This window comes from Oncorhynchus gorbuscha, linkage group LG26 (assembly GCF_021184085.1).
Source record: "Oncorhynchus gorbuscha isolate QuinsamMale2020 ecotype Even-year linkage group LG26, OgorEven_v1.0, whole genome shotgun sequence".
Classification (NCBI taxonomy): domain Eukaryota; kingdom Metazoa; phylum Chordata; class Actinopteri; order Salmoniformes; family Salmonidae; genus Oncorhynchus; species Oncorhynchus gorbuscha.
In genome coordinates, this window is record NC_060198.1 from 972,882 (window position 1) to 987,881 (window position 15,000).

General features: G+C 44.6%; 1 protein-coding gene across 1 annotated transcript in view; it reads right to left on the reverse strand.

The window, feature by feature from the left end:
* The window catches only part of LOC124016403 (voltage-dependent P/Q-type calcium channel subunit alpha-1A-like), a gene marked incomplete at its 5' end in the record, with an annotated part of 55,837 nt that overhangs the window by 3,353 nt on the left and 37,484 nt on the right, over positions 1 to 15,000 (reverse strand). Inside the window, 6 exons of the mRNA XM_046331962.1 lie at positions 549 to 687; positions 997 to 1,301; positions 2,177 to 2,241; positions 2,559 to 2,732; positions 7,674 to 7,806; positions 14,842 to 14,948. Of these exons, the coding sequence (XP_046187918.1) occupies positions 549 to 687; positions 997 to 1,301; positions 2,177 to 2,241; positions 2,559 to 2,732; positions 7,674 to 7,806; positions 14,842 to 14,948 (923 nt within the window). The remainder of the gene's footprint in view (positions 1 to 548; positions 688 to 996; positions 1,302 to 2,176; positions 2,242 to 2,558; positions 2,733 to 7,673; positions 7,807 to 14,841; positions 14,949 to 15,000) is intronic.

The following is a 15,000-nucleotide window of genomic DNA, read 5'->3' on the forward strand; positions in this document are numbered from 1 at the left end:
ATTGCCGCGGGGACTTGCTTCCATTCAGCCACAAGAGCATTAGTGAGGTCATATACTGATTAGGGAGGGTTTGTCCGGGTTAGGGGAGGGTTTGTCCGGGTTAGGGTAGGGTTTGTCCGGGTTAGGGGAGGGTTTGTCCGGGTTAGGGGAGGGTTTGTCCGGGTTAGGGGAGACGTTGTCCGGGTGAGGGGAGGGTTTGTCCGGCTGGGATGTCCTTGTCGGGCTTTACACCACTCCAGCCGACGCTTGGCATGGCGCATGGTGATCTTAGGCTTGTTCGGCCATGGAAACACATTTCATGAAGCTCCTGACGAACAGTTCTTGTGCTGACGTTGCTTCCAGAGGCAGTTTGGAACTTGGTAGTGAGAGTTGCAACCGAGGACAGATTATTTTTATGCTCTACGTGCTTCAGTACTCGGCGGTCGATTTTATACACCTGTCAGCAACGAGTCTGGCTGAAATAGCTGAATCCACTAATTTGAAGGGGTGTCCACATACTTTTGTATATATAGTGTACAACACCCACGTACACACACACACGCACTCACGGGTTGGTGGTGGACAGTATGAAACAGGAGCTGAACGGGGGCATTGGTTTGGGACCATCTTCATCGCCCCCTTCATCCTCCTCTTCCTCCTTCTTCTCCTCATCCTTCTTTTTCTGGTCTGTGTTAGCATTCTTGTTCACTGAGATGAAGAGAGGAAAATAGGAGAGAGCGAGAGAGAGAGAGATGAAGAGAGAGAGAGAGAGAGTTGAAGAGAGTCAAGAGAGAGTGTCAAAGTATTAGAATGATCCAAAATAGTACATTCACCACCCATACATAAACACACACACACACACACACACACACACACACACACACACACACACACACACACACACACACACACACACACACACACACACACACACACACACACACACACACACACACACACACACACACACACACACACACACACACACACCGTCTTCCCCCACACACACCCACCCACCTTGCAGGATGGCATTGGTGGAGGGATATGGATAGACAGGAGGCATCATATCCACGACCGTATGAGCCGGCTTGGCCATACTGGTCAGAATTAGACTGTCCATACTATGGTGGTGTGTGTCTGCTGTCACACTGCGGTTCAGGAGGTTATTCACAAGGTCAGGGTGGTCTGGGGGCAGCGGGTGGAGGGTGTGGTCGTGTAGTTTGCTGTTGTTGAGTAGGTTGTCTAGGTCTTCCCTGTACTGACTGTCCTGTCTGAGGATGGGCCGTGCGGTGGAGAGGTTGGGGCCACTGCAGTGGTGGTCTCTGATGGAGGGATGGGGGGTGGGCGGAGAGGGAGGGAGAGGGAAAGAGAGGAAGAGTGAGAGGGGGTAGAGTTTGGGGAGGCAGGTGCAAGGACAGTGACATCTTGAAAAAACATAGTTACTATGCTGCTCATTTAATGACATACAGTACAGGACACTGGCTTCGACAAATCAATAGCAATCTACACCACCGTTTAAAAGTTTGGGGTCACTTAGAAATGAATGAAACAAAAAAAAGTTCATTAAAATAACATCAAATTGATCAGAAATACAGTGTAGACATTGTTAATGTTGGAAAAGGCAGAATATCTACATAGGCGTACAGACAATGGACAATGACTCAAAGCACAGCTCCAAACTATGCAATAACTATTTAGGGAAGAAGCAGTCAGCTGGTATCCTGTCTATAATGGAGTGGCCAGCACAGTCACCGGATCTCAACCCTATTGAGCTGTTGTGGGAGCAGCTTGACCGTATGGTACGTAAGAAGTGCCCATCAAGCCAATCCAACTTGTGGGAGGTGCTTCAGGAAGCATGAGGTGAAATCTCTTCAGATTATCTCAGCAAATTGACAACTAGAATGCCAAAGGTCTGCAAGGCTGTAATTGCTGCAAATTGAGGATTCTTTTATTATATTATTGAAGGACACAATTATTATCTCAATTAAAAATCATTATTTAAAACCTTGTCAATGTCTTGACTATATGTCCTATTCATTTTGCACCTCATTTCCTGTATGTTGTCATGGAAACCAGGACATTTGTAAGTGACCCCAACCTTTTGAACGGTAGTGTACAACACTTTGATCCCCAAAGGAAACATCAGGTTTGATATTGACAGATTCAGACACAGACACACGGATCCTCTGTCACTCACTTTCTAACTCGATGCTGTCGGCTCCTCTCTCCATGCCGATGACGCCGGCCTCCTCCCCTCCGTCTCTACCTCACCCCCTCCCCTACCACTACCCCTTCTGTCCCCTTACACTTATGCCTTCTCCCTCCCTCCTCCCCTCCCTCCTAACCCTCCTGTGCCTCCTCTTCTCATCCCCCACTCCTCCCTCGCTATAATGCGGTGACACACTCCTCCCCTCCTTCCCTTCTTTATGCCTACATCTCCTTCCATGGTCCCTTCTTTCTTCAATACCCTCCAGCGTCTGCAGGGACAATCTGCTCCCCCCGTGCCCCAGACAGGCCTCTCTCTCTGGGCCACTACCTCCCCTTGGTTGACCCCCCCTGTTCCTCTGATGGTAGCAGGCCTGGCGTCTGATGTATTCTTCAGCCCTCTGCTGGCCCAGGGTGTCCTGCGGGTCTAGAGGGGGCTCTCCGGGCCGGGTCTTGTTGGTGTTGTTGTTGCGGTTGTCCTGGGGGTTGACCACCAGCGGACGGTCCAGGTGGGTCTTCATGTCCCCAGCACGATGGGGGTACGACACCTGGGGAGGGAGGGGGTTAAGGATGGTAATGATGTTATCTTCAGAAACGGGATCAATAAGTTACTTTATATAGGCAAACAACAAGGCAATAAGTTACTTTATAAAGGCAAACAACAAGGCAATAAGTTACTTTATAAAGGCAAACAACAAGGCAATAAGTTACATTATAAAGGCAAACAACAAGGCAATAAGTTACTTTATAAAGGCAAACAACAAGGGCAGAATCCAAACACGTGGACCTCAAGTTAAGATTCTTCCATAAATAAAGAAAACCCTACATTTATTCTCTTCTAACTCAAATCCTTTCTCCTTTCCTGAGCCCTACTCCTAGAACCAGAGATATACAGAGTTTAGCAAACAGTCCGCCATTTTGTCACCAACGGTTCTAATTGTGGATGTAACTAGTGGGACATTTTTGGCACCAATAGCTACCAGTAATTTACCAAAGTTACCGGAATCGTCTGTAATTTTGGTAATTAACAGGTAAGCTATGACAATCTATGGTAACTTTGGTCATTCAGAGGTGAATAACGTAATAAAACATTTATTCACATATTGTCCATAAGTTTCTAGTGGATAGACCATATGGTTCAAGAGAAAATAGCCTAGTTAATGGAAAAAGCATTTAATCAACAACGGCGTTATTTTCAATTAACTCTGCAACTCTTCCAACTGTTGACTTCTTTCACACCAGCCCCCAGTTTGGAACATTTACAACGTTGACACAGTAGAATAAATAAACGTGTAAAGAAATAATGAAATGATATATTATGCTGAAACTCATATTAAACACCAGTGGTATTCACTAAGTTGATTCTTTATTTTTAGGACAATGTCTTACAGTTTAGTCATTCTATTTTTTATTTTCAAATCATCTTATTTGATTATTCAATATATTTTACATGTGATAAGGTCACACAGAAATTCTGGTAGTTTACCGGCAAAATTCCAAAGTTCCAGTAATATATCCTCCCTTTGCAACCATAGGCACCAATATGGGGTTCATTATAAACCATAGGCACCAACATGGGGTTCATTATAAACCATAGGCACCAACATGGGGTTCATTATAAACCATAGGCACCAACATGGGGTCCATTATAAACCATAGGCACCAACATGGGGTCCATTATAAACCATAGGCACCAACATGGGGTCCATTATAAACCATAGGCACCAACATGGGGTCCATTATAAACCATAGGCACCAACACGGTGTTCATTATAAACCATAGGCACCAACACGGTGTCCATTATAAACCATAGGCACCAACACGGTGTCCATTATAAACCATAGGCACCAACATGGGGTCCATTATAAACCATAGGCACCAACATGGGGTCCATTATAAACCATAGGCACCAACATGGGGTCCATTATAAACCATAGGCACCAACATGGTGTCCATTATAAACCATAGGCACCAACATGGGGTCCATTATAAACCATAGGCACCAACATGGGGTCCATTATAAACCATAGGCACCAACATGGGGTCCATTATAAACCATAGGCACCAACACGGTGTCCATTATAAACCATAGGCACCAACATAAACCATAGGTGTCCATTATAAACCATAGGCACCAACATGGGGTCCATTATAAACCATAGGCACCAATATGGTGTTCATTATAAACCATAGGTACCAATATGGTGTTCATTATAAACCATAGGCACCAACATGGGGTTCATTATAAACCATAGGCACCATTATGGGGTTCATTATAAACCATATGCACCAACATGGTGTCCATTATAAACCATAGGCACCAACATGGTGTCCATTATAAACCATAGGCACCAACATGGGGTCCATTATAAACCATAGGCACCAATATGGTGCTCATTATAAACCATAGGCACCAACATGGGGTCCATTATAAACCATAGGCACCAACATGGTGTCCATTATAAACCATAGGCACCAACATAGTGTCCATTATAAACCATAAAGGTAAAGGGGGGATACCTAGTCAGTTGTACAACTGGATGCATTCAACTGAAATGTGTCTTCCGCATTTAACCCAACCCCTCTGAATCAGAGGTACCAATATGGGGTTCATTATAAACCATAGGTACCAATATGGGGTTCATTATAAACCATAGGTACCAACATGGTGTTCATTATAAACCATAGGTACCAATATGGTGTTCATTATAAACCATAGGTACCAACATGGTGTTCATTATAAACCATAGGTACCAATATGGGGTTCATTATAAACCATAGGTACCAACATGGTGTTCATTATAAACCATAGGTACCAATATGGGGTTCATTATACACCATATAGGCACCAATATGGGGTTCATTATAAACCATAGGTACCAATATGGGGTTCATTATAAACCATATGCACCAATATGGGGTTCATTATAAACCATAGGCACCAATATGGGGTTCATTATAAACCATAGGCACCAATATGGGGTTCATTATAAACCATAGGTACCAATATGGGGTTCATTATAAACCATATGCACCAATATGGTGTTCATTATAAACCATAGGTACCAACATGGGGTTCATTATAAACCATAGGCACCAACATGGGGTTCATTATAAACCATAGGTACCAACATGGTGTTCATTATAAACCATAGGTACCAATATGGGGTTCATTATAAACCATAGGTACCAATATGGGGTTCATTATAAACCATAGGTACCAACATGGGGTTCATTATAAACCATAGGTACCAACATGGGGTTCATTATAAACCATATGCACCAATATGGGGTTCATTATAAACCATAGGTACCAATATGGGGTTCATTATAAACCATAGGCACCAATACAGCGACCATTATGAACCATAATTCTCAGGTTTGCTGAACTACTATATATATACACACAGTTGACTCCTGGTGATTGCAAATGCCAAGAGTGTGGAAAGCTGTCATCAAGGCAAAGGGTGGCTATTTGAAGAATCTCAAATATGAAATATATTTTGATTAGTTTAACACTTTTTTGGTTACAACATGATTCCATATGTGATATTTCATAGTGTTGATGTCTTCACTATTATTCTACAATGTAAAAATAAAGAAAAACCCTTGAAGGAGTAGGTATTCTAAAACCTTTGACTTGTACTGTATATACACAGTATAAGTTTATCTGCGGCTCTATGGGTAACATATTACACTACAGTGTTGTTATTACTGTGTAATCATTCAGTACAGTACTACAATCATAGTGACTATTTTCTACACTACATTTACACTGTAGGATTAGTTACTGTTGAAGTTACACTGTACTGACATGCATAACTAGACAGTAAAAAGGACTGTGAAGTGTCTCAGTTTTATTGTCTCTCTCACCTCTCACTCCTCTTCTCCCCTGACCTCCCAGTGTTCTGTATCTCTCACCTCTCCCTCCTCTTCTCCCCTGACCTTCCAGTGTTCTGTCTCTCACCTCTCCCTCCTCTTCTCCCCTGTCCTCCCAGTGTTCTGTATCTCTCACCTCTCCCTCCTATTCTCCCCTGACCTCCCAGTGTTCTGTATCTCTCACCTCTCCCTCCTCTTCTCCCCTGACCTTCCAGTGTTCTGTCTCTCACCTCTCCCTCCTCTTCTCCCCTGACCTTTCAGTGTTCTCTGTCTCTCACCTCTCCCTCCTCTTCTCCCCTGACCTTCCAGTGTTCTGTGTCTCTCACCTCTCCCTCCTCTTCTCCCCTGACCTTCCAGTGTTCTGTGTCTCTCACCTCTCCCTCCTCTTCTCCCCTGACCTTCCAGTGTTCTGTATCTCTCCCTCCTCTTCCCCCTGACCTTCCAGTGTTCTGTGTCTCTCACCTCTCCCTCCTCTTCCCCCCTGACCTTCCAGTGTTCTGTGTCTCTCACCTCTCCCTCCTCTTCTCCCCTAACCTTCCAGTGTTCTGTCTCTCTCACCTCTCCCTCCTCTTCTCCCCTGACCTTCTAGTGTTCTGTGTCTCTCACCTCTCCCTCCCCTTCTCCCCTGACCTTCCAGTGTTCTGTGTCTCTCACCTCTCCCTCCTCTTCTCCCCTGACCTTCCAGTGTTCTGTATCTCCCTCCTCTTCTCCCCTGACCTTCCAGTGTTCTGTGTCTCTCACCTCTCCCTCCTCTTCTCCCCTGACCTTCCAGTGTTCTGTATCTCTCCCTCCTCTTCCCCCCTGACCTTCCAGTGTTCTGTGTCTCTCACCTCTCCCTCCTCTTCTCCCCTGACCTTCCAGTGTTCTGTCTCTCTCACCTCTCCCTCCTCTTCTCCCCTGACCTTCTAGTGTTCTGTGTCTCTCACCTCTCCCTCCCCTTCTCCCCTGACCTTCCAGTGTTCTGTGTCTCTCACCTCTCCCTCCTCTTCTCCCCTGACCTTCCAGTGTTCTGTATCTCTCCCTCCTCTTCTCCCCTGACCTTCCAGTGTTCTGTGTCTCTCACCTCTCCCTCCCCCTCTCCTCTGACCTTCCAGTGTTCTGTGTCTCTCACCTCTCCCTCCCCTTCTCCCCTGACCTTCCAGTGTTCTGTGTCTCTCACCTCTCCCTCCCCCTCTCCTCTGACCTTCCAGTGTTCTGTGTCTCTCACCTCTCCCTCCTCTTCTCCCTGACCTTCCAGTGTTCCGTCTCTCACCTCTCCCTCCCCCTCTCCCCTGACCTTCCAGTGTTCCGTCTCTCACCTCTCCCTCCCCCTCTCCCCTGTACTTCCAGTGTTCTGTGTCTCTCACCTCTCCCTCCCCCTCTCCCCTGACCTTCCAGTGTTCTGTGTCTCTCACCTCTCCCTCCCCCTCTCCCCTGACCTTCCAGTGTTCTGTGTCTCTCACCTCTCCCTCCCCCTCTCCCCTGACCTTCCAGTCCTCCGTGTCTCTCACCTCTCCCTCCCCCTCTCCCCTGACCTTCCAGTCCTCCGTGTCTCTCACCTCTCCCTCCCCCTCTCCCCTGACCTTCCAGTCCTCCGTGTCTCTCACCTCTCCTTCCCCTCTCCCCTGACCTTCCAGTCCTCCGTGTCCATCTCGTTGTACAGGGCCTCTCTGCTGGTCATCAGGTTCTGTCTCCTTATCTCACTGGTCCTCTGTTCCCACACGGATTTACCACCAGCCTTATTATTCTTCTGCTGCTCCTTACTGTGGGGAGAGAAAACAAGAAAGAAAATAAGGAAGAAAGAAAGAAAGAGAGAGAGAGAGGGAAGTGTAGAAGAAGAAGATACGGAGAGGAAGATAGGCATAAGAAAGAAGAGAGGAGAAGGGGATCAGTTGTGAATGTTTCTAGACGAGATAGAAGAGATAACTAGATGTTTTTTTTTTTCTCCCAGCCCTCTAAGCGATGATGTCATAGACCCAACAGCAGACAGACAGCCAGTGAGAAGAGTCCTTGTAGCCCACATAGGAATACACTGCAGAGGTTGCTGTGATGATGATTACGATGATGATGGTGGTGAAGATGATTATGATGGAAGTGCCAAAACATCGACAGATACCTCAAATTAAGGTCGTTTTTACACATAAATTGTTTATTACAAGATTTTGTTGAATAAGCCTTTTTGTTTGTTGAATTTTTAACCACATTATTTTACAAACATTATATCAACAAAATCTCAAACAGTTTGTTTCAATGTATACAAACGATTCCCTTCTTGCGAGACAAAGACAGAGACAAAGACAGAGACGAAGACATAGCCATGGACTTTTGAGAAGGTAGGGGGTGAAATGTGTTACAGCCTTCAGCCCCCAACTGCACCCCCACCCCCTCCCAAATGACCCCTCCTGTACTTCCCCTCGAGTACCTCACTAACACCTCTTACCTACAACCATTCAGATATTTCAGATCATTCTAGACGTGAATGATGACAAAGCCTCATAGAAAAGAATGGTCAGTTTTCAATTCAAATATGACATTTCAATTCATCCTTTTGAATCTACTGAATTGAAAGTGGAATTGACCCCAACAACCCCAGCTAGCCAGCTTATCACACCTACTAACAAAATGACAGCCAGCCAGAGGTGAACAAACAAACACCAAAACAAGGATCAGGAATTAGGATTGGCAAAACACAAAAACGTTCCCAAAGTTCCCAGGTTTTCCAGAAATCCCAACTGGAATATTCCAACTGGAAATGTTCAAATATATGTATGTTTTACCCCGGAGGTTTTTAGAATGTTGCAACCCTAAATCATGAAACAGCACGGAAAGACAGACTGAAAAAAAAAACAAAAGAACGACACAAACTTCAAAAATAAAGGAAAAACAACATCACAAAAGGATGGATGAGGAAAAGATCAAATAAAAAGTCCAAAAGAAAAAGTCAAGTGTAAAATGAGATAAAGGAGTAAATACCAGTCAAGCACATTCCTGTGGCATCGATACGCTCAGTTTTTATTACTGTCACTCTGAAGAGGAGACAAGGAGGGAGGGAGCGACACAGCCGACATAAAAACAACGCCGCCACAACCTTCCTCCCACCGCTTCTACCGTACACAACGTTTATATACAACCTCCTCGCAACATTTCCTTTTTTTTCTTTCTGTCTACAACGTCAGAGTGTTGTTAGTGTCATGAGAAATAGGGGTGTTAGGAAGGTGAATCGGATAAAAACAATGTCCTCCCTCCACCTCTACTATATACAACATTCACAAGAGTGAAAGAGTGAGTCCTGGCAGTTCGTGTAAGAAGATGTGGTAAACCTTCTCAGAACATTTACAGAACCTTCCGACAACCTTTAGACAACGTTTAGAAGAGTGAGTTAGTGTGTTCGTGTAGGAAGAAGGGGAGGGTTGGTTTGGAGGAGGGTTAGTTACCGGTAGGTGGGGTGTATAAAAACAGCGTTGCTACAACCTTCCCATGTTTAAATAACCTTTAGACAACGTTTAGAAGAGTGAGTTAGTGTGAGGAGGGTTAGTTACCGGTAGGTGGGGTGTATAAAAACAGTGTTGCTATAACCTTCCCATGTTTAAATAACCTTTAGACAACGTTTAGAAGAGTGAGTTAGTGTGAGGAGGGTTAGTTACCGGTAGGTGGGGTGTATAAAAACAGTGTTGCTATAACCTTCCCATGTTTAAATAACCTTTAGACAACGTTTAGAAGAGACTAGGGTTGTCATGACACCAGTCTCACAAGAAAACACAACATAAAGCTTCAAACCAAACTACATTTTATTAGTCACATGCGCCGAATACAACAGTGAAATGCTTACTTACAAGCCCCTAACCAACAATGCAGTTAAAAAATATGAATAAGAATAATAAATAAAAGTTACAAGTAGTTAAAGAGCAGTATGCAGGGGCACTGGTTAGTCAAGGTAATTTTTCCTTTATTTAACTAAGCAAGTCAGTTAAGAATAAATACTTATTTTTAATGACGTCCTAGGAACAGTGGGTTAACTGCCTTGTTCAGGGGCAGAATCCCCAGCTCTGGGATTAGATCTTGCAACCTTTCGGTTACAAGTCCAACGATCTAACCACTAGGCTACCTGCCGCCCCATATGTACATGTAGGTAGAGTGACTATGCATAGGTAATAACAGAGAGTAGCAGTGGTGTAAATGGACAGCCCCGTTGATGAGAATGGGGGGCGTGCTCAGTCCTCCATTCCTGTAGTCCACAGTATCTCCTTTGTCTTGATCACGTTGAGGGAGAGGTTGTTGCCCTGGCACCACACGGCCAGGTCTCTGACCTCCTCCCTATAGGCTGTCTCATTGTTGTTGGTGATCTACCACTGTTGTGCATCTGCAAACTTAATGATGGTGTTGGAGTCGTGCCTGGCCATGCAGTCATGAGTGAACAGGGAGTACAGGAGTGGGCTGAGCACGCACCCTGAGGGGCCCCAGTGTTGAGGACCAGTGTGGCGGATGTATTGTTGCCTACCCTCACCATCTGGGGCGGCCCGTCAGGAAGTCCAGGATCAAGTTGCAAAAGGGAGGTGTTTAGTTCCAGGGTCCTTAGCTTAGTGATGAGCTTCGTGGGCACTATGGTGTTGAACGCTGAGCTGTAGTCAATGAATAGCATTCACACATATGTGTTCTTTTTGTCCAGGTGGGAAAGGGCAGTGTGGAGTGAAATAGAGATTGCATAATCTCTGGATCTGTTGGGGTGGTATGCACATTGGAGTAGGTTTAGACTGTCTGGGATTATGGCGTTGATGTGAGCACTTCATGGCTACAGAGTGCTACGGGTCAGGAGTCATTTAGGCAGATTACCTTAGTGTTCTTGGGCACATGGACTATGGTGTTCGGCTTAAAATATTTTGTTATTATAGACTCGGACAGGGAGAGTTTGAAAATGTCAGTAAAGACACTTGCCAGTTGGTCAGCGCATGCTCGTAGTACACATCCTGGTAATCTGTCTGGCCCTGCAGCCTTGTGAATGTTGACCTGTTTAAAGGTCTTAATCACGTTGGCTGCGGGGGGCATGATCACACAGTCGTCCAGAACAGCTGGTGCTCTCATGCATGTTTCAGTGTTATTTCCCTCGAAGCGATCATTGAAGTAGTTTAGCTAGTCTGGTAGGCTTGTGTTACTGGACAGCTCTAGGCTGTGCTTCCCTTTGTAGTCTGTAATGGTTTTCAAACCCTGCCACATCCAACGAGCATCGGAGCCAGTGTAGTACGTCCTGTATTGACACTTTGCTTATTGGATGGTTCGTCGGGGTGCATAGCGGGAATTCTTATAAGCTTCCGGGTTAGAGTCCCGTTCCTTGAAAGCGGCAGCTTTAGCCTTTAGCTCCGTGCGGATGTTGCCTGTAATCCATGGCTTCTGGTTGGGGTATGTACGTACGGTCACTGTGGGGACGACGTCATCGATACACTTATTGATGAAGCCCGTGACTGATGTGGTCTACTCCTCAATGCCATCGGAGGAATCCCGGAATGTGTTCCAGTCTGTGGAGCAAAACAGTCCAATAGCATCTGCTTCATCTGACCACTTTTTATAGACCGAGTCACTGGTGCTTCCTGCTTAGATTTTTGCTCGTAAGCAGGAATCAGGAGGATAGAATTATGGTCAGATTTGCCAAATTGAGGGAGAGCTTTGTACGCATCTCTGTGTGTGGAGTAAAGGTGGTCTAGAGTTGTCTTTCCCTGCACATTTAACATCTCTGTGTGTGGAGTAAAGGTGGTCTAGAGTTGTCTTTCCTCTGGTTGCTCTGTGTGTGGAGTAAAGTAACATCTCTGTGTGGAGTAAAGGTGGTCTAGAGTTGTCTTTCCTCTGGTTGCACATCTCTTTAACATTCTGTGTGTGGAGTAAAGGTGGTCTAGAGTTGTCTTTCCTCTGGTTTGCACATTTAAATTGGAGTAAAGGTGGTCTAGAGTTGTCTTTCCTCTTTGCACATTTAACATCTCTGTGTGTGGAGTAAAGGTGGTCTAGAGTTGTCTTTCCTCTGGTTGCACATTTAACATCTCTGTGTGGAGTAAAGGTGGTCTAGAGTTGTCTTTCCTCTGGTTGCACATTTAACATCTCTGTGTGTGGATTATTTAACATCTCTGTGTGTGGAGTAAAGGTGTCTAGAGTTGTCTTTCCTCTGGTTGCACATTTAACATCTCTGTGTGTGGAGTAAAGGTGGTCTAGAGTTGTCTTTCCTCTGGTTGTCTGTGTGTGGAGTAAAGGTGGTCTAGAGTTGTCTTTCCTCTGGTTGCACATTTAACATCTCTGTGTGTGGAGTAAAGGTGGTCTAGAGTTGTCTTTCCTCTGGTTGCACATTTAACATCTCTGTGTGTGGAGTAAAGGTGGTCTAGAGTTGTCTTTCCTCTGGTTGCACATTTAACATCTCTGTGTGTGGAGTAAAGGTGGTCTAGAGTTGTCTTTCCTCTGGTTGCACATTTAACATCTCTGTGTGTGGAGTAAAGGTGGTCTAGAGTTGTCTTTCCTCTGGTTGCACGTTTAACATCTCTGTGTGTGGAGTAAAGGTGGTCTAGAGTTGTCTTTTTCTCTGGTTGCACATGTGTTAAGTTGTCTTTCCTCATCTCTGTGTGTGTGGAGTAAAGGTGGTCTAGAGTTGTCTTTCCTCTGGTTGCACATTTAACATCTCTGTGTGTGGAGTAAAGGTGGTCTAGAGTTGTCTTTCCTCTGGTTGCACGTTTAACATCTCTGTGTGTGGAGTAAAGGTGGTCTAGAGTTGTCTTTCCTCTGGTTGCACATTTAACATGCGGATAGAAATTTGGTAAAACAAATGTAAGTTTCTCCTGTTGGAAAGAAACAGCGTTATGATGTCACCCAGAGTCACATGTTTCTATTTCAAGCTATAACACACTATATTTTACAGGACCAAAGAGTTTAGTCTGCTGTCTGATTTCCTTCCTGCCGTGGAAAATCAGGTGTCGTAGTATGGCGATACTGGTCCTATGACAACATTTAGAAGAGCGTTTGGAGGGGGTTAGTTGTTGGAGTAATGTGTTTGTGCCTCTGTTTAAATCACCACCACCAAGTCAAAGGCATTAGCATCTGATATATGGCACCTTGAATGTGTGTGTCTACAGTATTGTTAATGTATAGCAGGGAAATGTACACACACTCTCGCTCCTCCGTCCCATCCCCTACGTCCTCTAAGACATGACTAAACCTATTGTTCTCCGTGTAAAAAACCACTAAGACAGGCGCAGAGTACCGGGTAAGGACTTTTTATAAAGGCCTGGAGGGGCTTATGTCAAATCTGCTTCTCCTTGCAGAAACAGCAGACAATGGAACACACACACACACACACACACACACACACACACACACACACACACACACACACACACACACACACACACACACACACTGTGTGTGGACACACACACACACACACACACACACACACACACACACACACACACACACACACACACACACACACACACACACACACAAGGGCACATCAAACATTTCAAAGGGCCACAGAATTTCAGTAGAAACTATTTCCTTTTCCTGTCACTGTCTTTGATGATAAGAAGATGCCATTCTTCTGGCTGTAGTCTGTCTTTGCCCGCTAGCGTTGCCGCGTAGCCACTTAGCTCGTTTCCATTGACTCTGAATGGAATTAGGGTGGAATTACGTCTTAGTGCTACGTCTCACTCACTGTCAAATTCGATGATGCTTCGTACGTTTTTTAATAGGACCTTGCCACTCCTCGAAGCTCAAATGAGTATATTTAACTATGCTTCCTTCTCATAACTAGTATAGTGTATTTAACTATGCTTCCTTCTCATAACTAGTATAGTGTATTTAACCTCCTTCTCATAATTACTGTAGTGTATTTAACCTTGTACCTCTCTCGATGATGACTGTGATTAAAGTTGAAGAAGCCTAGGTCAGTGGCTACGGAGATTTAGGTCGAGTGGGAGATGGAGTGAGCGTCAGATTGAGTCTTGAAGTGTGTGTTGGTCGGATTGAGTAGAGTGTTGGAGTGTACATTAGACTGAGTACTGATGTACTGTGTGTGTGTGTGTGTGTGTGTGTGTGTGTGTGTGTGTGTGTGTGTGTGTGTGTGTGTGTGTGTGTGTGTGTGTGTGTGTGTGTGTGTGTGTGTGTGTGTGTGTGTGTGTGTGTGTGTGTGTGTGTGTGTGTGTGTGTGTGTGTGTGTGTGTGTGTTTCCAGTGTATCAGTATATTTGCTTTCATATGTGACACAACTGAAATAACCACAGATCTAGCAACAGACAGATAGATATAATATAGATAGAATATAGATAGAATATGGATAGATATATCTATATAATATAGATAGAATATAGACAGATAGAATATATATAGATGATAAAGTATAGATATATAGATAGATAGATAGATAGATAGATAGATAGATAGATAGATAGATAGATAGATAGATAGATAGATAGATAAAGAATATATATAGATAGATGGATAGAATATAGATAGATAGAATATAGATAGAATATAGATAAATAAATAGATAGATAGATAGATAGACAGACAGACAGACAGACAGACAGACAGACAGACAGACAGACAGACAGACAGACAGACAGACAGACAGACAGACAGACAGACAGACAGACAGACAGACAGACAGACAGACAGACAGACAGACAGACAGACAGACAGACAGACAGACAGACAGACAGACAGACAGACAGACAGACAGACAGACAGACAGACAGACAGACAGACAGACAGACAGATAGATAGATAGATAGATAGATAGATAGATAGATAGATAGATACTCTACTCACGCAGCGATGGAGAGGTTAGCGGCAGACAGAGGACTAACTTCAGCCACCTCCTTGGCCTTCTGCAGGGTTGTCTTGGCATTAGCTGCCTCTTCTTGCTCCTCCTCATCCTGGAGGGAGGGAAATAAATGGAGAGAGATAAAGAGAGAGAGAGAGAGAGAG